Source organism: Ostrinia nubilalis, chromosome 6, assembly GCF_963855985.1.
Source record: "Ostrinia nubilalis chromosome 6, ilOstNubi1.1, whole genome shotgun sequence".
In the NCBI taxonomy this organism is placed as follows: Eukaryota; Metazoa; Arthropoda; class Insecta; order Lepidoptera; family Crambidae; genus Ostrinia; species Ostrinia nubilalis.
Genome location: NC_087093.1, coordinates 7,541,044 through 7,561,800, shown reverse-complemented (window position 1 = coordinate 7,561,800; position 20,757 = coordinate 7,541,044). Strand labels below are relative to the sequence as shown.

Sequence of the window (20,757 nt, the reverse complement as noted above, 5' to 3'; positions counted from 1 at the left end):
AAACTGTCAAATGTCAGTCAATGTCAAAAAAATTGACACTAATTGACAGTCACAGATAATGCATGTATACTACAATGTATAAAAACTATGGACCGGGCATACCTATAAAATAAACGCGCTTAGTACAAGACATGCATGATTTGGGAAAGGAACATGGCCGCAATAGCAATCAGTGGGTCTAGACAAAGTGCACATTATAATCACGAACCAGTCGAAAAATGGTCGAAAGGCCTTTTTTGTATGGAGTTATTTATGACGGATTCAATTTTTGATTCCATCAAAAAGTGAAACTTGTCTATAGGGGCAGATAGGCATAATGGCAAAAATGGAAAGATTGAGAGAAACATGGCCGCAATAACTTAATGCGGCCAAGTTTGCTTTACGATTTATGTATGATTATACGACACGACACAGCACCTAGATAATGCGTGTGGTCTTTTTTAAGTGACGTTTATAATGACGTTCATGACATTGACACAAGAATGAAAATATTGTTGTGTGTGGTGGAGCTTGTGATAAAAAATATGCTTATAGCAAAATAAATTTTGATTGTTCATGCATATTTAATAAGTTAAATGCAATATGCATTACTGATTTTTCGATAGTAAACATTTCTTGCAAATTTTATTAATGTAAATATTAGTAACAAAGCCATCGGGGTTGTACGGAATGGGGTGCTTACACAGTAAAAAGGAGTCCTCAGATCTGCATCCCAACGTATTTCGAGTAGTGAATATAGATGAAAATGGAGCAGAGCTCTGCTCGGGTCAGCTTGAGATAACTGAATCAGATATAATATTGTACCGTGAGGGTCGAGATTCAACTGTATGGCCTCTACATTCCCTCAGAAGATATGGATTTGAAGGAGAACTATTTAGTTTTGAATCAGGTAAATTGATAATGATTCTATTGAAATCATCTTACATTTTTGTCTGAGATACATGTGTTCGAGGAGTGTGCCTCTCCACACAACTCCTGGGAGGTTATTCAATCATAATAACGCCACTTCAATACTCACACACACTTTATTATTAAAATATTATCAAAATCTATTACATATTAAATATTAAAACATTTACAACTGAATCTATCGAACTTCAATAATACAATGTCACATTGTCTCGCTTTTCTACACCTGTCATTATTTTCAAACTTCATTCTATTGCTGTTTACTTTTAAACTAAAACCTGCCAGCAACATTTCATCTCATGATAAAATTCTATAACCTAACATCCCCTCTGAATTTTATCTTTATATAATCATAACAACTACCTATCTACTCCTTAAAACCCAACTTAACTAACTTACCCAATACAACCATCCAACAAATATACTTTTGAATTAATTATCCTAAACACCTTACATAACTAACTTAAAATTAAAATTTCAAGTTAACTCCCAAAAACCTTATATTCTAATAAACCTACATAATTCGTCACATCACAAATGTCCACTATGTATCACTCACTATACATTGTCTAAGTCTCAAAAACTTTGTTCTATCCAGTGGTTTAGTTAAAATATCAGCCAAATTGTCTTTAGTAGGACAGTAATAAATTTCTAATAAATTTTTATCTAATTTCTCCTTAATAAAATGGTATTTCACATCAATGTGCTTGCTCCTCCTATTTAAGATTCCGTTTTTAATCAAAACTATTGCTGATTGATTATCAACAAACAATTGTGTTTTTGGTAACTCCCCTGTCAACTCATGAATCAAACTCTGAATGTAAAGCAGATCTTTTATACACTCTGCTGCAGATATATATTCAGCCTCAGTACTAGACAAAGCAGTTACTGACTGTTTGCGAGAACACCAGTGAATTGGACCACCACCATAAAACACTACAAAACCAGTCGTGCTCTTCCTAGTATCAGGATCACCTGCAAAGTCTGCATCACAATATGCTTTTAAACTTAGATCGCTACCACGAACATATTTTATACCACTGCTAACTGTATTTTTAATATATCTAAAAATGTTTTTAATATTTGCAAAATCATTCAAATTAGGATGTTCCTGATGTCTACTACAATAACCAACATGAAACGACAGATCTAATCTTGTTTTGTTCACTAAATACAACAACGAGCCGATTAATTGCCTATAACGATGCACATCATCATCACCACCTTTCCCCTCTTGATGTGTATCTACCAAAATATCTGGATGACTACTATCTTTTAAGCTTTTGTATTTAAATTTATCTAAAAGTTGATTTATATAACTTTCCTGAAAAATTTTTATAAAATTTTCTTCAATTAACACATCAAAACCTATAAACTTTTCAGTTTTATCAAATTTCCGCATTTCAAATTCCGTTTCTAATTGATTTATTATTTTATTTAAACATGTCTCATCCTTACCAATCAAAATACCATCATCTACGTAAATTGCTAAGTATATATTTTTATTTTTATTATGAAACACACATGGATCTAATTTCATTTGTATCAATCCCAATTTCTTCAAAAATTCCGTCAACCTCTTATTCCACATAAGTGGCGCTTGCTTCAACCCGTACAAGCTTTTCTTTAATTTACACACCTTATTTTCTTTGTCCTTTATGTTGTATCCTAAGGGTATCTCCATAAAAATATCTTCATTTAATTCCCCATATAAAAATGCTGTTTTCACGTCGAACTGCTTTATTTTAAACCCTTGTTGAGCTGCAATAGCCAACAACAATCTAACACTTGTTGTGTTTACCACTGGACTATATGTTTCTTTATAATTAACATTATACTTTTGTAAAAAACCTCTTGCCACTAATCTAGCCTTATATCTTCCACCAGGCTTTATTGTAAAAATCCATTTACTTGATATTATTTTTCTATTTCCTGCTTCCTGCCTTTCTACAATTTCCCATGTTTTATTCTTCTCTAAAGATTCTTTTTCTTCATCAATTGCTTTCTTCCATAAATCTTTATCAACACTACTCAAAACTTCCGTAAAAGTTAAAAACGAACTCTCTAAATCATAATCCATTAGCCTAGAAGGTAATCTCCTCTCTCTATTTGGTAAAATCCTTAAACCATCACTGTCTTCAACAGCTGAATCTTCTCTAACCTCCCCTCTCAAATTTATATTTTCTTCAATACAATCTTCAATATTCTCAGTATTTCCACCATCAACTTCAACATCTTCAACTCTATCTTCAAAAACATCAGTAACTCTTTCTTCACAAACACCATTATCTTCAACACCATTTCTAATATCTTCATTAACTTCCTCATTACCAACACCACCGCTTATAACTTCATCACAAATATCACCATCAATATCACCATTAATATCACTATTAATATCACCATTAATATCACTATTAATATCACCATTAATAACTTCATCACTAATATCAACACTAATTTCTTTAAATAAATTATTTAAATCACTTAGTCTCACTTCCCTATAACACGTTTTTAAAAACTCACTAACATCACTCTTACTATTATTAAACGTTACATCTCTTGAATAATAGATTTTAAAATGTAAAGGATCCCATATTTTATATCCGTTATTAGTATAACCTACTAAAAGCCCTTTACTGCTTCTTGAGTCAAGTTTATTTAACTGAAAATTATTTTTAAAATATGTTAATGATCCGAAAATATTTAAGTGTTTTAAATTTGGTATTCTATTAAACCACATCTCCGCCGGTGTTTTAATGTTTACTGTGTTTGAACATCTGTTTAATAAATAAGCAGAAGTTAAAACCGCTTCACCCCATAGTTCATGTGGTAGCTGCATATCAAAGAGTAAAGCTCTTGTTCGTTCCATTAAGGACCTATTTAACCGTTCAGCTTTACCATTCAGTTGAGGAGTATACGGAATTGTATAATCAATATTAATACCTTTGGAAATACAATAAGTTTTAAATTGGTTACTGGTGTATTCTCCACCATTATCACATCTGAATGTTTTAACTGTTGTGTTAAAATGATTTTCCGCCAAATTGATAAAGTTTAAAATTTTCGAAAAAGCTTCGCTCTTGTTTTTAAGAAGAAATACTTTAACAAAATGTGTATAATCATCTAAAAATGTAATAAAATATTTGTAGCCATCCCATGTTTCCTTTCCAATAGGACCACAAATATCACTGTGAATAATTTCTAAAGGTTTAGTAGCTCTATATCTAACAGTTTTAAAAGGTTTTCTACAAAGCTTAGATTGTATGCAGACTTCGCAGATGTCTACATCATCTACTAAGTTTCTATCTATACCTAAAACAAGGTCTTTAGTCTTGTTTATATGTACATGACCTAAGGCACGATGCCAGAAGCCTTTAATAAGGAATGTTTTGTCTGACCTCGAATGCACGACTGACTTTGACATGTCCATTGGCAGTTTCATATAATAAAGGCCATCCTCTCTGCGAACTCCTGTCTGCTTACACTCAGAGTTCTGATCCATGATTTGGCATTTATTTCTGTAAAATTTAACAGTATAATTATCATCAGCTAATTTAGACACAGATAATAAATTCTTTTTAAGTTGGGGTACACATAAAACATTCTTAAAATTAATATTGTCTGTATAAATATTTCCCATGGTGTTAACTGGATGTATGTTTCCATCAGCAGTCATAATTCTATAATTTATGTCTTCTTTGTCATTCAGATAGTTTTCAGACGTAACAATATGACTACTGGTTCCTGAATCCAGGATGAAGTCCACAGTTGTTTTTAAAGGAATAAAATTACTCACATGCTGTTGTTGCTGTAGACAGAATTTCGTGTAATGAGAATTATGCTTGCAGTACATACAGTTCGTTTGTTGACTGCACTCCGTATGTTTGTGTCCGAACTTCAGACATCTGAAGCATTGCAGGTTATTATTTCTCCATCCACGATTTGCATTCATATTCTGCCGACAATACTTAGCAATGTGTCCTTTCTTGCCACATTGAAAACAACTCTTGACTACAAATGCGTTGTCATTTGTTTCTATTCCTGACGTAGACGGCGTCATTTCAGGTTTTTCCAAATTTAGATTTTGATTTTCTTTTCGCATAGTAAGTTCTAGATTTATTCTTGATAGTAGATTTATTAGTGATTTTTCCGAAGTTTGGGTTGACTCCCACGCAGTTCTAAAAAAGGCAAATTTTTCTGGTAAGCTTGATAAAATTTTAATCATGATTTGTTTTTCGTCTATGCTGTAACCCAAATTTCTTAATTTTATTGCTTGATTTTCAATTTCTGCTATGTCAATCATCAAATCCGAATTTGAAAATTTGAATTTGTAAAATTGTTCCAAAAGTTGACAGATCTGTGTATCTTCATGTCCTAGAAATAATGTGTCAAATTTTTGTAAAATTTCTTTTGTTGTATTGCAATTCAATGCATATACAACAAATTTATCACATAATGAGCTTATTATGATGTATCTTGCTTTTGCATCCTTTCTATTAAAATCCTTTTTGCTCTCAGCATTATTTTCCAAAACACAATCTATATCTTTCGCTGTCAATAACAATATCAATTTCTTCTTCCAGTTTGTATAGTCTTCTCCTTTTGATAACGTTGATAATTTAAAATTTTCTTCCGACATATTGTAAAATTTTCAAAAACAAAATCAGGATAGATCTTTCACTTTCATTCTTCTTATTCAAGAGATAATTCTTACAGCCCTCTGGATACGTACGCTGGGCCCATAACCTGTTCGAGGAGTGTGCCTCTCCACACAACTCCTGGGAGGTTATTCAATCATAATAACGCCACTTCAATACTCACACACACTTTATTATTAAAATATTATCAAAATCTATTACATATTAAATATTAAAACATTTACAACTGAATCTATCGAACTTCAATAATACAATGTCACATTGTCTCGCTTTTCTACACCTGTCATTATTTTCAAACTTCATTCTATTGCTGTTTACTTTTAAACTAAAACCTGCCAGCAACATTTCATCTCATGATAAAATTCTATAACCTAACAACATGAACCTTGGTTTTCTGTCATCATCTTCATTTAAGTGCCTAGAAAAAAGTTAAGAAAATTATGTAAACAAAGATTTTATGTGATTTATTTTAATTTCAGGAAGAAGATGTGAGACTGGAGAGGGCATATATGCATTTAGATGCAGAAGAGCCGCACTTCTTTTTCACACATTGCAACAACAAATTCAGCTGAGAAATGCCATACATGATTCAGTTCCATATCCTGTTGCACGTCTGACTCCATCTCCTCAAGGCAGACAAACTTTACAAGCTAGTGTTATCCATCGATCCTCAATAGACAATGGTCAAACTGACACTGTCAGACCAGTTCCTAATACTAACATGCCAAATATAACACCACATCCAGTTGTGCCAAGGCCAGTTACTCAGTCACCAAGATCACCATCTAGTGCAGACATATTAGAAGTCATGCCATTATATCCACGCGCTCAAGCAAATGGAAATCAAGTAACAAATGTTTATCAACTGAGAGACTTCAAGAGAGAACATAATAATAACCAAGCAGAAACAGTACCTGATCCACGACATGTTTATAGTAATGATATTAACAGAGACTTGGCTATTTTACGGAATACTTTGCGACAGGAAACTGTATTAAATACAATGAGAGATATAGAAGATGAAACCCGTTTTCTAGAAAGCCGATATATTAATGAAAGTATACCAAATAGAGAAGCTAATCCTAATCCTTTGTCTCCAACATTGAGCAACAGCAGTGAGCATTATGCTCAGCTCAGTATAGAACAACAAGAAGCAGCTAGATTATATGTAAATCTTGTCCCCACTGAGCAAAATGCATCAGAAGTGAATAAAAATGATGCAGCACCTACCACACCACTTACTCCGAAACAAGTTGAATACTGCAATCTGACTGTTGGATATAAACCAGAAATAGTTAACTCATATGCTAATATTACACTAGGAGAAATGGGAGAAAGTGTAAAGAATGTAAAACAAATTTTAAACTTCAATTCTATGTCAGAACATAACCAAAAATATTCAGAATCAGATACCTTCACTTCTATGTCACCTGTGGAAGAACTAGAAGTTAATTATGCCATACTGGACATTGATTCTAGCAAGGAAATTGTAAAAAATACTAGAGATATAATTTCTCCAGAAAATCAGTCTTACAATAGTTCACGAAATGAAAGTACTGCATCTTGCTCATCAAATCCACGTGGTCGTCTAATTTCACAAACTAGTGTAGAAAAAACTGGCACGGCGAGTGTTGTCGGGCCTGTACCATCGGCTACTATTGGATACACTACAATTGATTTCGATAAGACAGTTGCTTTGACTTCTGTTGCTGCAGGAACAGACATCGATTTAGATGGTCCTCGTAAAACCAGGCATAATTCTTGTAGTATTATGTGTGGAAGTCCAAGTAGTGTTCAAGGTAAATAATCATTTAAAAGGGTATAATATTATTGTATTTGATTCCCTTTCACATTTTTGTCTAAAACTATTGAAAGGTTCATGTGAGATTGAAGTTAGCAGATTTTTATTATGTGCCAGTTGCTATCCATAACTAATAGGGATGATGTAGACCCCTCATTTACATACCTTTATATTTTATATAGGAAGAAATACTTAACATGTAAATGTAAGCCATCTAGACAGACAGAATGACAAGAAAGTTAGAGAATATCCATTAGCAGAGTGAGCTATGAATATTGATAATGATAGTCAGTAATAATTATGGTACATTATTTATTATAATCGAAACCATATAATAATTAAGATTTAATAAAATGTAGGATGAGCATTGGGCAGAGGCATAAAAGAAACAGTAATATTATATCTAATAACATACATACTTAATCAACACCATAAGTTTAAGGGATAAATTGTAAATAATTTAAAGTTAATTGATGGTGCCAAAGAAAAAATAAGTAAAATTGAGTACCTAGAATTTAGATTTTAATTAAATCAACAAAGATTAAAACATAATTATAATAATTATAGACAATATCAGGATTTTAGCATAATTCATAATAATCAAGATCAAGAATTTTCCAAAAATAATTGAATATTTTTATACCTTAATTAATGTCTTCCTATCAGTCAAATATCTACATGATTTTTCAAACTGAGGCAAATGTTCAAAACGAAACTATCGTTAGATAGCAGCATAGATCGTATTATCCTTGAAGACGCGCCCCACCACTTTTTGGTCGAGGGAAGCGCGGGGTGCGGGGAGTTAGATCCGAGCAATCCGAGCGTCATTATTGTAGTGTCTTCCTGGATGAAACAATCTATACCTAAATAAGCGGGTATGCTTTATGTACCTCGCCTCAATTTGAATAGAGCTATAACGCGTCGATCGATGTAACAGATATTATTATTTCTTACAAAATTAATTAAACTCGTTCTTTGTAGTGAGTTAATTTACAATAATTGATTGATGTTTTTAATAATTAATTAATTATATTTTAAAAGTTGAATCCAAAGCTAAATACATTAGGTAAATGGATAACTAAGTACATATTATGAATAAATATAAATAATCTACAATTATTCATCATATTCTATGTATGCATAGATATACAGGGTGTAATAAAGTGGTGGGCTTAAGCAATGATTAGTGAGATGACAAAAGAGCACATAGGTATACAGCAATCCACTATCTAGTTTAGGCAGTTATTAGATTTTTTTTAAACTTACAATTAGGTTTATTAACAATGTAGATTTTTTAATGAAAAAGGCCTGTGTTCTACCTAAAATCAATAATATTTAATTAGGTTGGTACCTCTGTAAAGGTATCTACTTTTTAGACCCTGTATAAAAAAATAAATCTTATTAATTTCCACGATAAATTATTTAATATTATGGTCTACTAATTTTGTATGGTAAAAACGAAACTAAATTGAATGGCCAGATTGTAGGAAAATAAATATTAAATACTAATTATTTAAGTACTATCGGCAACAGTGTTAACTGCCCATTGCCAGTCATGTCATCTCGTTCTATCGCAAAGAATCACTATTTGATGAGAGTAAGAGCAAAAACGGAAATGGATAGTTAAGTGTGGCCGTGTGTACGTGTCGTTTACGTAATAAGTACCTACATCTCTGTGGGCTGAGTGTGAGTTTACATCAAACGTCCTCACTAGTGAGCGTGTTAAAAAAATGTATGAAAATTTTAGTTCTTGAACGTTTCCACTAGGGGCGCTGTACAATCCGTCATACATTGAATGTAATTTTTTCTAGTGAGCGCGTTTGATGTAAACTCACACTAGGCCCTATGTGCGACTTGTGCATTTTACGTAAACATACTTGTTGTTAATGTATGTTATTATTAAGTTTGTAGTAGTTAAAGTGCAATGTATAATATGTAATACATTTTGCCTAAGGTTGCCATTGTTTATTTTTATTGCTATAGAACGTTCGTTAATATTTACATAATATAAGATATCACAAGCTTTTATACAATCGCCAATATTGTCAATTTAAGAAATATTTATTACTTTTGTTACATAGGTAAGAACCTAAGTGAAAAGGACACCAAATAAATACTTGCAAGCTTTAAGTTGTCATGACTTTGTGTGTAGAAGAAAGTAAATAAATTATTTGGAGTAGAAAATCGAGTTTTTTTACTATTCTGTAATCAATCATAGAACCTACGTCGTGATTTATTGAGTAGAGAGAGTGGAATTGTCCTGACTACGCGCCCATACCCAAAAAATGGTCCAATAGTCCCACGCCACGGTAAAGACGAACCCGCGTTAGCTCCTTTGATTTCGGCTTGCAGTGGTGACCAGTCACGTAAATATATTATGAGCTTAGACTACTTAAGAACTACGACAAAGTACTAAATAGGAACTTACTATTTTGTATTAAGTACGTGTTCTTGGCCCGCCTCTATAAAAAAGTAATGTTTCAGGTGCTCACCATTATGTACACTTCGTATTGTGTACCTACCTACATAAGCCGTGCGTGCACGCACATTCTGTCCCACCCACATCCATGCGTAGTTTATCTATCTACTTCTCTATTTTGATCAGTCCTCATAATCAAACATACCTATACGTGCGGGATTCGAACTCGCTACCATAAAGCAGTTATCGAAGTTGTCGTTATTGTATTATTACAATTAAATAGATACCTATATTACATTTTGTATTTTTTTCTTTCCATTAAGAATATTAAGTGAATTCTGAGTTTTATTCTAGCTTCCTTCTTAAAACTAAAATATCGCTGATGACAGAGATATGATAATAAAGATTAATACACTTAGGTAGAGCATGTGGTAATGACTAGCGGTTGCGTGTCGAAGTCGATGTAAGTGAGATCACAAATTCCATGATGTTACCTACTTGCTCTCAGATTCACAATCAGTACACTGGTATTTGCTAGCAAGAGCAAGATCTTCTTCTATGAACACTATTTTTGTAAATATGTCGGTTAGTGAATCTCCCAAGTCTTTTTTAAAAGGATATTTGTTTCTAGCTAGTAAGTACCTATTACATATTTATTTACAACTCAAGCGCTACGAATTTCATGCATAGAGTTAATTTTTAAAACGTAAAAGGAATTGAGTTCACAACTTGATTGCAGATGTTTTGAATTCAGCAAAAATAGATAAACTTGTGGTACCAGCAATAGTGCAGAGCGGTTCAACCAACGTGGTGCTAGACTGTCAATATTCCGTGCCGGACCATCACTTCACACTGCAGTGGTGGTTCAGCGGCGGCGACGCCCCTGTGTACGAATGGACGCCGCCCCTTGCACCCCGAGTGACCGGGATATTAAAAGGACGACTTGATTTATCATATAAAGTTTCACGTAAGATAAATTTAAGAGGACTTCTAAGTTGTTTAAATGCAATAAAAATGTTTAGATATGTAATCTAATTTTGAATTTGTTTCTGTTCCCAAGTTTTGTATTAACAGTTGCAGTAAGGCCCTTAGGCTTAGGCAATATTTAAAATAGACATAGGTAATTATTTAATGTTATGATTTTCAGCATTGGCTACAGAAGAATATCGCGAAATGAGAATATTCCAAGTGGACCCCCAGTTGAGTGGAGAATACACATGTGTGGTAAACTATAATGGAGTAAAGTCGCAGGAAACAAAAAGTATGCAAGTGTTAGGTAAGACCGTGTAATTACTATGGTTATGGATTGCTGCTTCTGCTCCCTACTAAGTCTTAGCAGTCTCCGTGCCATCTTTGAGACTGACAACTGACCACGAGAACTCAAAAACTTACATTTGAAGTATCCATAGCCGAATACGTAGTATGAGGATTTACGCACAAGATCAGACATTATGTAGAGTCTTAGTTATCAAAATTACTTAAGTAGTCTCGGATCGTTTACAGTTCTCTAGCACTCCACTAACTCGTCTCGCTGGATTTCTTAAATAGAAGAATAGTTCACAATAAAAAAGCTTAGTACCTACGAGTAACTACCTACTAAAATTAAAAATTAACCAAGTATTCCTAATTTCAGCACCAGAAAAGGAGTTTGAATTACTATTTGAACACAAGTTCAATCGCCTAGTGGAAGTCACGTGCTATGCCCAATCTGTTCATCCTCAGCCAGATTTAACAGTTGAATATAACAGGTAATTAGGGATAAACCCTTTACAAACCACACTTGATCACATTTATAATAGATAATATGCACAGGACTTCATTGCATTTCTCTGATTGGTAAGAAAATTCGAATAACTAGGTACTATAGCTTCACATACATTGAATGAACGTATGTAATGCTAGCTTTTGCCTGCGGCTTCATCCGCGTGAAATTTAGTTTGTCACAGATCCTTATAAATTATAGCCTAATTCTGGGTTATAAACATTATTACTGTAAAATTTCATCAAAATCCGTTCAGTAGTTATTGCGTGAAAGAGTAACAAACATCCAGACATCCGCATTTATAATATTAGTAAGATAGGATAGAAACTAAGAATAAAATTATAATAAATAAATCACAGAGAGCCGATATCACAGCAAACGCAACGTGTATGGCGTAGACAAAATTTGCTGTATGATGTTGAGAGTACAGCACAGTTGATGGTCCCCGAGTGTGGCGACAGGCTGGAAGTGACGTGTCGCTTACACTTACCTCAAGCCGACTACACAGCTATAAAAAGAAGACTCCTACACATCGGTAGGTAAACATGCCAAATCTGTGGTAAACTTTATCTTTTAGGTCAAGTGAATCCCTTTTCATTTCTCTTCTTTACATATTTTACCATATCTATCATATTCGTAACTAAGTATAAAGCTATTCCGTTCTTACCCAGCGGGTCTATCGTGGAGTCGCCACAAACCCAGAGAACCTAGCTCGGATCTCCAATGCTTCTCTTTAGAATATATAGAAAGAAGTTCCTCCCGCGAGATGGGGCGTCAATATTTACGCGGTAATAGTAAATCCTATACAATCATGTTTTTGTTTTCCAGGTACACTAGTTCCATGCAATCTTGGCTGGAAAGGTAATCCATCTAACATCGGATTTTCGTTACTAATTTTGTTTGTTCCAATTGTATTTTAGATTGGCATATAATATTGTGTACCTGCTCAGCGCGCGTTTACTGTCTGTTAGGTACTGACTGATATGGTAGCCGATAAATTCTCTGTGAGTAGAATGTAAAAATATAAAGCAATCTGTTCGAATGTAAAAGATGCTCAATACACGTGTATAATACGTTCCTACTCGTAGTAACGAATATGAAAAACTTTAAATAAATACAAAATCGTATTAGATAAGTAATCAAAAGTTTATTAGAATTAATACTGAATAACCATAACATGGTAAATTATTATATTAGTATCACATCATGAGTTCAATAAATAACATGAAAATACAATTGTAATATGACTGCCACATTTACGATCCATAAGCATGCGTGAAGACCACTGACGCCGTCTGAAATAACAAAAAGTTAAGTTAGACTGAGCATATTATTTTCATTTGTTTCGCAATATAGCCATATTCTATTAGGGGAGTACCTATAAATTGGGTTCCTTCTACAACCAAAAAGGCGGTTTCCTTAATTGCACTCGCCAGTGGCGCCAACTGGTTAAGCGGCAGGTGAACTATCACATTTGCTATCGCTGCACTGTCGAATAAGGTCCTATCACTAGTGGCGCAAACTGGTGAGCGTAATTATGTAAACCCTCGTTAAAAATTAAAATTGAAATTACGTAATACATTATATTGAAATTAATATCTAAGTGTAATAAGTAGTTCGACTATTAGTAAATTACGAAAAATAAAATGCTACGTATGAAGGTAACTTAAATCACTTATAGTTATTAGTAAGTTCACACGTTACGTGTCTACAAATACAATAAATATTTTGTGAAAATACTGGCCAGAGATTTCTAAAAACTTTATTATTTTGTTAGTACAAGATGCGGAGTTACAGCACATGGGATTGAAAATCTGCTGGCGTCACCATTACTTCAATTGTTTTATTGTGTGGGTACTGGTGCAGCCATGCAAGTCCCATGTGTTACCAGAAACATACACAAAAGCTAAATAAAATACAAGCCAAATAAGTATACGGATTTTTTTATTACATCAAACTATTTATAACATTCAGTTACAAAACAGATAATATTTTTGGTGCTTTTTCAGTTATTTATATGTAGTTTTGTTTACACATAAATATTGATAAAGTACTCAATGGTAAACTTGAGTACATATTTGTATTATGTAGATGTAATAGGTCTTATTATCAAATTAAATTCCAGTAGTAAGTAGTAAATAAATATAATAAGACATCCAATAAAAACTGTAAAGTGTTCGGAAGGTATAATGTGTCGAATGTTGAGGGGGTCTGAACTTACTGTTTTGCAATTCGGATGCCATTTCTGAGAGGGTCGTGTCTTCGGGCGCCTCCGTCGTAGACCAGCCAGCGCCTGGCCCACGCAACAACCAACAACGTTAGTGCACATACAACACGCGGCCGCAGCGCATGCAACATCGCCGCTCCCACAACATACGCCAAACGTTTATAGCTTGCACTGCATTGCACTAAGTGATCGAAGCGGGGTAAGTGAACACGTTACATCTAATGCTTTGCTACTGTCGGGTGCATGACGTGCACACGATTTTGAAGAATTATTTGTTTAAATTATAGATTAGGGCTTAAAAATAATTTACTGATCCTTCGTAACAACTTTACAGAAGAGTTTCTTAACCTTTTCATAAACAGTCAATTTTAATTTTTCTATAAGTTCAGATTTTTATCACGGGTTTTTTATGTTCGAAAATTATCTGATAGCACCGTAAAAGTGCTATACAGTACTATACAGTAAACGCATAAAATCCCGAGTACGCGCTTATGAATTTCAAAATTACAAACGGTCAAGACGCGATTCGATTCGGTCCTAGTAGAACTCTTGTAAGTTACGTGGTGTTAAACACTATTTGGGCTCATTAATTAACTTTTTTATAAAGAAATGCCGAAAATTGTGTATCCAGTGCTCCTGCTTGGGGGAGTAATGTAGTGCGGTGGGTAATTAGGTACACTGCACGCAAGATGCTCCGCGCTTATTTTGCAACACTTGGACACCCTAATTACGTTTAGAATACCCCAGGTTAAGAAACCCTTTGTTTGTAATGTTTGTACTTAAGGTGATGCCTTGCGAATATTGGGCGTTTTAAAGAAGCGCAGAATTAGTTTTAATCGTACTTTTCTTATTACTTATGTTCTTATTTTGAAATATGTCATAGTTGACTAATAAATCTAGTGTCTGGTCGAAGCCGAAACATGAATGGAAACAATTTTCTCGATAGAAAAAAAATCCAAAGATGACCCTTCTATTACCTACTCGGTTTTTCGTTTCATAAGCAGATAGGCTAATATTTCAATACCAAATTTTGTATATTGGTAAGGTAATAACATATTCTAAGTACTGGTCGAGTTATTTTCTTTAAATAGTGTTTGGTTTTTCAATAAATACATGATTTCCGATTTTTGTCGCTTACGTTATTTTATTCCGCGCCGCGCGCGCTATTGCTGTCCCTTTCCTCGCACTGAGAAATCATATTTCTATCCCTCTGTGTGCGAGGCATTCAGTCGGCCGAAAACTTTTACGAGGTAGCGCCTTAACAAGTCTTATTTTTAGATTTCTTAAAGTTCCTCTACATTTACATAAACTCTTCTGTCTTAGATCAGTCAGATCATCCTCAAACGGCCAATGATGCTGTGGCAATGGATATGGCTTCTAATCATACCCTGACCTTTTATAACTAACTGAAATGTGCAATAGCAATATTTACAACGCTGTTTATCAACGTCTATTGTTTACATGGTTGATAAATAGGGTAATGTAATCTAAAAGGAAAATAGTTATTGAATGGTTTTGCATATGGCAAAGCTTATTAATGTTATCAATTTAAATACAACCGGTTTCCATCTTTGTATAATCTACATAATGTGCTAAATTTAATGATTTATCCTTAAAACCTTTTTCCTAATTTTAGCTAATATTTCACATATAAACTAAATGAAAGCAAACCAAATTTAAAAACAGCTATGTTCGTATTTTTTAAACATTTGTTTTACCAATTCTTTGGAATGATTAAACAAACGGTCCCATACCTGACGAATACAGTAGTTTGACGACGTAGGGAGGATGAGTAATGTTCCTGTTCTCGAAGAACAGTTCGCAGTGAATCTCGGAGTCTTCAAGTTCCTCCTTGCTGACGGTTGCGTTGGCGTACACGCTGTAGAATCCGGCCTCGCCGCCAGAAACAAACTGCGTTAAATTGACGATTTCTTCCCTGTGAATGAACAAACTATTGTTAAGTAATTTGTAGGTATGTAACGGTTTCCAGTTCTTATGGTCCAGTGCCCTATCATGGGGACAAAAATCATGGGGAGAACAGGCATACAGGATCTCTTTAGTAAAAAATTAGAGAAACTGTTTAGAAGTGTGTCACAGCGCAGGCGCGAGCGTTTTAGATAGATAGATAGATAGATAGATAAATGGTTTATTTGCAAAACACATTGACACACAAGAAGCAAAACGTAAGATTAATAAACACAGGAGTAGCAGGAAAGATATAGTACATTACAAAGAGAAAGAAAGAAAATCCTGCGCGCTAAGGTATAAGTGTGCCGCAGCGATGCAAAAAAGCAGAGAGCTCAGTGTAGACACTGCTCTGAAATGAGCAGAACACTGATTTTCAGCTCTTGCTTGAAAAAAAAGAAGGAAAAGAAAGAAGGAAGACGCACGTGTATGGTAAAGAATAAGGTGGTGAAAATGTTGTAATATTGTAAACCTACATAAATATCAGAAATTAGGGAAATATAATAACTATAACTATTGTCCTTATATGGTTTATACATACATATACCATCTGTCTATGAAAAGGAGTATGAGACTTAATAGTGTAAAATGGAGAATTTAGTTACCTACTTTATATCCACAATAATTTTACATGGCTGAAAATGATGATGACGTTGAATATAATATAATATTTTTACATAAATAACAAATTTTAGGTCGTCTATGACGTCCACTGTTGGACAAAGGCCTCCCCCATGGTCATAAATCGACTGAATGAGGTGTTGATACTCATCAAAAACCAATAACCCGTGCCGTGGGAAGAAACCCAACGCTAATACTTGGTACAATCAGATCGTTTAATATGAACAAGGCGCTTTTAATTAAGACGTTTCGTGTCGGCCGTTTGCCGGACCGCACACGGTAAATTGTATGACAACTGCGTCGGAATAAAATTGACAACTACCAATAGTTTTTGTGCGGTCTTGCAAACGCACGGCAAACGTCTAAGGCCGGGTTCCCACTATGCCGGACCGGCAGATCTCCCGGTCCGGTAAAATCGCCGGAAGGCCTAGCGGCGGTACAAATTGTATGAAGATGTTCACATTATCCCGGATCCGGCTTTTTCGCCGAGCCCGGCATTTTTACCGAGCGTTTTGTCGCTACAAAATGCCGGCAAAATGACCGTACCGGAGTAATGTGAACGAGTTGCGGCCCACCCCGCCGCGCCCGTGCTTCCCGCCCCGCCCCGCGCGTGCTCCCCGCACTTCATTCGGCTCGGATTTCGGATCCGGTGATCCGGAGTAATGTGAACACCCTTGTCCGGTGTCCGGTTTCCGGCAGAAATGCCGGTCCGGCATAGTGGGAACCCGGCCTAAATTGAAAGCGCCCTTATAAGTTTAGCATCACTGACCCGTTGACATAGATCGCGAGCTCCGGCTGCGGCGAGGCGCCGGTCGCCGCGCACTCCACCAGCACCTCCTCTTCCGACCGGTCGGGGTACATCTCGTCAACCAGTGTCGTTGTATTCAAATGCATGTCGGTGGCATTTGCTGGAATTTACAATTACTTATTACAGTTATTGCACTAGGCGATTATGAATTTTAAAAAAAGTTTCATGGGAAAGTTTTTGCCACCCGCGTCTCACAAATAAGCTATTTTCCATAAAATTAAGTAAATTGAAATTGCCACTTTTTTAGTGAAATCTTTCATTAGTCAGACTATTTTTACATAAATCGACCATTTCACAAAATAAAGTAAAAACCATCGGTTTAAATTGGCCCCGAACAATACTTACAAAAGACAATCAAATCTTGATGCTTGCGAACCTCCGCTACACCAGATACTTCGCATTCGTAGATCCCGGAGTCGGTTGGTTCCAGGTCCATTAACAGGATAGCGTCATTGTCTTTCCCCTCTGAAGATAAAGAAAATAGATCGAGTTAGAGTGGTCTAATGCTAAATATCCTTTCGATCAATAACAGATTTATCAAAATCAGATTCAAGAATTATTGAGACAGACGAACCTTCGTAATTTTGTAGAGATACACACAGTTCCAATAAGTTATTAGAAAGACGATTTCATAATTACTTTTTCAGATTACCTACTTGTAATGACACCTATGTATTATGTATTTTGAACTCACCAATATTCTTCCGTGCTAGCTCGGCAGGCTGGCCCTGCAGACGTTGGTACAGAAGGACTCGGTTCCTGTCATCGCTGGGCACGTAGAGCGGCGTCCACCACCACTTGATGTAGTCGATCGGTTCCGTTTCGGTGTACCGGCACTGGAACTCGGCATTCTTCCCGGCCTCGACGGCACTCGGCACGGCAAACTCCGTAATAGACAGTTGTCGGCTGCCTGGAAAATACATAACCAATTTTATGAATTCAAAACTTTTAAAGTAGCTTACAAAAACGAAATATTTACCTTGAACTTACCACATACAAAACAAACTGTCTTGGATATCATCTATCCCTTACACGTAATGGAAATGTTGTCATTTCTCTAATGTTTTTGCGAAACGTTAGTGTTAGTAAGTACCTATGTAACATCACTATTGGAGCAGTTGCTGTCGAATGTACGCGTATGCACAAGATAATAAATATTACTGCATATTATATCCAAATTATATTGTTCATACTTTTTTACTTGAAAAGGTGGATATTTAGTAATAAAATTAATTACAAAAAATCGCATCTGCGCGATTTTTAGGTGTTTAATGGAATTTCATCCAACCCATGCTAATGCCAAGCCATTCTATGAATACGGGGAACATAAGTATCCATAAAAATACTAATACCTGTTTTAATGATATAACTAACGTCTAAGCCGTACAAAATAAGCAATTCATCATTTACTAAAACGGATGAATTCGAACACCTCATACGATGTTTGTTCTCCCAGGATCTCAAGTCCACCCACGATAGCAATTTTTTAATTAAAAGAAATCTAAGGCCGGAACATGTCAGTAGGAGGTGCGGTGATGCTGTCTGTCTATAAAACTGATTTATTTTGTACTGTGTGCTTAGTGGTGATCATACCCCACCATGTGCTACAGCACCTGGCCAGTGTAAACAGACATATTGTAATATCCACGTCATATCCCTTTTTAAACGTCTTACGTACTCGTACAGCCATGCACAAATAAATTTTATGGTCAAGATGCGTAGTCTAGAATCTTAGTCTAGATTTTATCCAAAAATTGAACTGATTAATCTATCCGACTTGTACTCTTATAGTAAATATAGTATAGATATAATAATAAAATTAAATGAACAAAATTTCTATTACGACACAACGATAATGAACTTCATAATTACAGCGAACGCGGCAAATCCGAGTTCGGTCGTAAATCTAAAATCGGATTGCATTCTTACCTACTGAAGGATCTATTTATAAGCCGTAGTAGAAAATTAGGTCATATCTCAATGAATAAGCGACTATCTTGGTCAACCTTGAGGCGGTCCGGGAATGTTAAAAATACCGCGCGGCCTATCGTTAACGCGCAGATTTAAACCGCGATTCATTTTATTTAAATTTTCTTATTTTCGCAAAGACAATGTACCGCCCAAACTCTCTTGCGGCTTTTCTCTTCGCTCTTACACAAATAAATAACACGGTAATAAAGTAAACTTTAGGCAAACATTAAACAAATAAATGTCACACTACATACGAGACTGAGATTTGGCTAAGATGTTAAAAAACTCAAACTCTATAAAGATTTTGCTTCACTCTTAAGAAAGTAGGAAGTTGTTCATTAGCTATGCAGTTCAATGTCACGGATACACTGTGTTTATAAACACTCACTGTCGACGCTCACCTGCTATACAGAGCAGCAGCAAGCAGCACGTTCGCAGCATCGCAGCCAGGCGTGGGGCGCGGGCAGCGGCACGGGACGCGAGCGGAGCGACTGACTGCCCGTGGGTTCGTGATACGCCCGCCCGCCCTTCGAACCATAAATTGGCCTTGATTTCGCGCGCGATTATTACTCTATACGGCACCAAATGATCCTATTGTATTGCAATGCAATGCTAGGAAATGTCTCCTGTTTGCCTATTTGAATTAGGTTACGGATTAAAATTTATTCTAGCAAGTAAATAAGTTCTTAAAACATGTAAAATTAAATTCTATCGCTAAAACATTATACTGCGAGGTGCGGGATTTTTAAAGATCTTTTTTTTTCACAGAGTTATTTCCAAGCACGTGATATATTTTTTACTTCATGGCATTTCCGAGTTCCTACTGCTCCGTGGTTAAGAGTTGGAACTCTCGATTCGCGTGTAGGACTGGGTTTAATTTCCAAATCCCACTATTTAACCGGCAGACAGTGGTGATGGTGACAGAGTTTGTTGCGGCGATTTATAACAAAGCTTAAGCAACACTTATTTTTTGTTCGTTTCTCTTTCAAAGCACTAAAATGATTGTTCGCATTTGCAAGAATTTGTATACTGAGGAGTAGGTAAGATGTACTTACAATTAGAGTATATGTTACGCACTTTTAGAGCATTAGAAAAATAACATCCTGGTTTGGTGTGACATACCGGAAGAGCAATTTCTTATCAATTGACCTTGCTTCGTTGCAGCGTGCATTGCATCAGGTAGATTGATATACGACAAATCTCTGCAGAGGGACACGGTATGGTTACATACAGTTACAACACAAGCACCCATTCATTCATGTATCAAATATGGATGAGTGAGAGTAAATTAAGTACATTTAGGCCCGATTCGACCAAACTTTGATCCGAGAATAACTCCTGGTATAACTGGCACATTGACAGTTTTAGTATGGGAAATAATTATGTCAAAATGTCGAATTTATTCTGAGATTAATATATACTCGTGTTTGGACGAATCCACCCTTAGATACAAACACCCGTAATATAATTAAATATGAGTGATTGTGATATTACCTAACCGCTGTTCCGTTTATAAATTACGTAATTCGTTATGTATTAAATTTTTGGTTTGTTGTTTGAAGTGAATTATGCACTTTGATAAGAACTAATGTGAAAAAAATTGGTAAGAACTT

At 35.2% G+C, this 20,757-nt stretch overlaps 3 protein-coding genes across 4 annotated transcripts; 2 read left to right on the top strand and 1 right to left on the bottom strand.

Annotated features, from left to right (window-relative positions):
• The first annotated feature begins 490 nt into the window (after nt 1-490).
• LOC135072515 (fibroblast growth factor receptor substrate 2) lies at nt 491-9,555 on the top strand. Its single transcript, XM_063966456.1, has 2 exons — nt 491-889; nt 6,050-9,555. The coding sequence occupies exons 1-2, from the start codon at nt 670-672 to the stop codon at nt 7,375-7,377; spliced, it is 1,548 nt and encodes a 515-aa protein (XP_063822526.1). The 5' UTR covers nt 491-669; the 3' UTR covers nt 7,378-9,555.
• Nucleotides 9,556-9,973: 418 nt separating this feature from the next.
• LOC135072517 (uncharacterized) lies at nt 9,974-12,585 on the top strand. Its single transcript, XM_063966459.1, has 6 exons — nt 9,974-10,424; nt 10,530-10,757; nt 10,938-11,066; nt 11,424-11,538; nt 11,912-12,087; nt 12,381-12,585. The coding sequence occupies exons 1-6, from the start codon at nt 10,349-10,351 to the stop codon at nt 12,470-12,472; spliced, it is 816 nt and encodes a 271-aa protein (XP_063822529.1). The 5' UTR covers nt 9,974-10,348; the 3' UTR covers nt 12,473-12,585.
• A 94-nt stretch (nt 12,586-12,679) lies between these two features.
• On the bottom strand, nt 12,680-20,684 carry LOC135072516 (uncharacterized). 2 transcript variants are annotated; one of them, XM_063966457.1, is made up of 7 exons: nt 19,546-20,658; nt 17,868-18,083; nt 17,519-17,638; nt 17,135-17,273; nt 15,534-15,715; nt 13,774-13,845; nt 12,680-12,847 (listed from the first exon to the last, which is right to left on the bottom strand). In XM_063966457.1, the coding sequence occupies exons 1-7, from the start codon at nt 19,583-19,585 to the stop codon at nt 12,765-12,767; spliced, it is 852 nt and encodes a 283-aa protein (XP_063822527.1). In that variant the 5' UTR covers nt 19,586-20,658; the 3' UTR covers nt 12,680-12,764. The 2 variants fall into 2 exon arrangements, with proteins under 2 accessions (XP_063822527.1, XP_063822528.1); XM_063966458.1 differs by lacking the exon at nt 13,774-13,845 and having other exon boundaries at nt 19,546-20,684.
• Between the last annotated feature and the right edge of the window lie 73 nt (nt 20,685-20,757).

Bases quoted from the DNA above. Each gene is read 5' to 3' on its own strand.
- LOC135072516 (XM_063966457.1), bottom strand. From the start codon at position 19,585: ATGCTGCGAACGTGCTGCTTGCTGCTGCTCTGTATAGCAG. The intron at 17,639-17,867 runs GTGAGTTCAAAA...CTTTATCTTCAG, and splicing joins GCTAGCACGGAAGAATATTG to AGGGGAAAGACAATGACGCT. The intron at 13,846-15,533 runs GTATGGGACCGT...TGCGTGGGCCAG, and splicing joins CAAACTACTGTATTCGTCAG to GCGCTGGCTGGTCTACGACG.
- LOC135072517 (XM_063966459.1), top strand. From the start codon at position 10,349: ATGAACACTATTTTTGTAAATATGTCGGTTAGTGAATCTCCCAAGTCT. The intron at 11,539-11,911 runs GTAATTAGGGAT...AATAAATCACAG, and splicing joins TTAACAGTTGAATATAACAG to AGAGCCGATATCACAGCAAA. The intron at 12,088-12,380 runs GTAGGTAAACAT...TTTGTTTTCCAG, and splicing joins AAGAAGACTCCTACACATCG to GTACACTAGTTCCATGCAAT.
- LOC135072515 (XM_063966456.1), top strand. From the start codon at position 670: ATGGGGTGCTTACACAGTAAAAAGGAGTCCTCAGATCTGCATCCCAAC. The intron at 890-6,049 runs GTAAATTGATAA...TTTTAATTTCAG, and splicing joins ACTATTTAGTTTTGAATCAG to GAAGAAGATGTGAGACTGGA.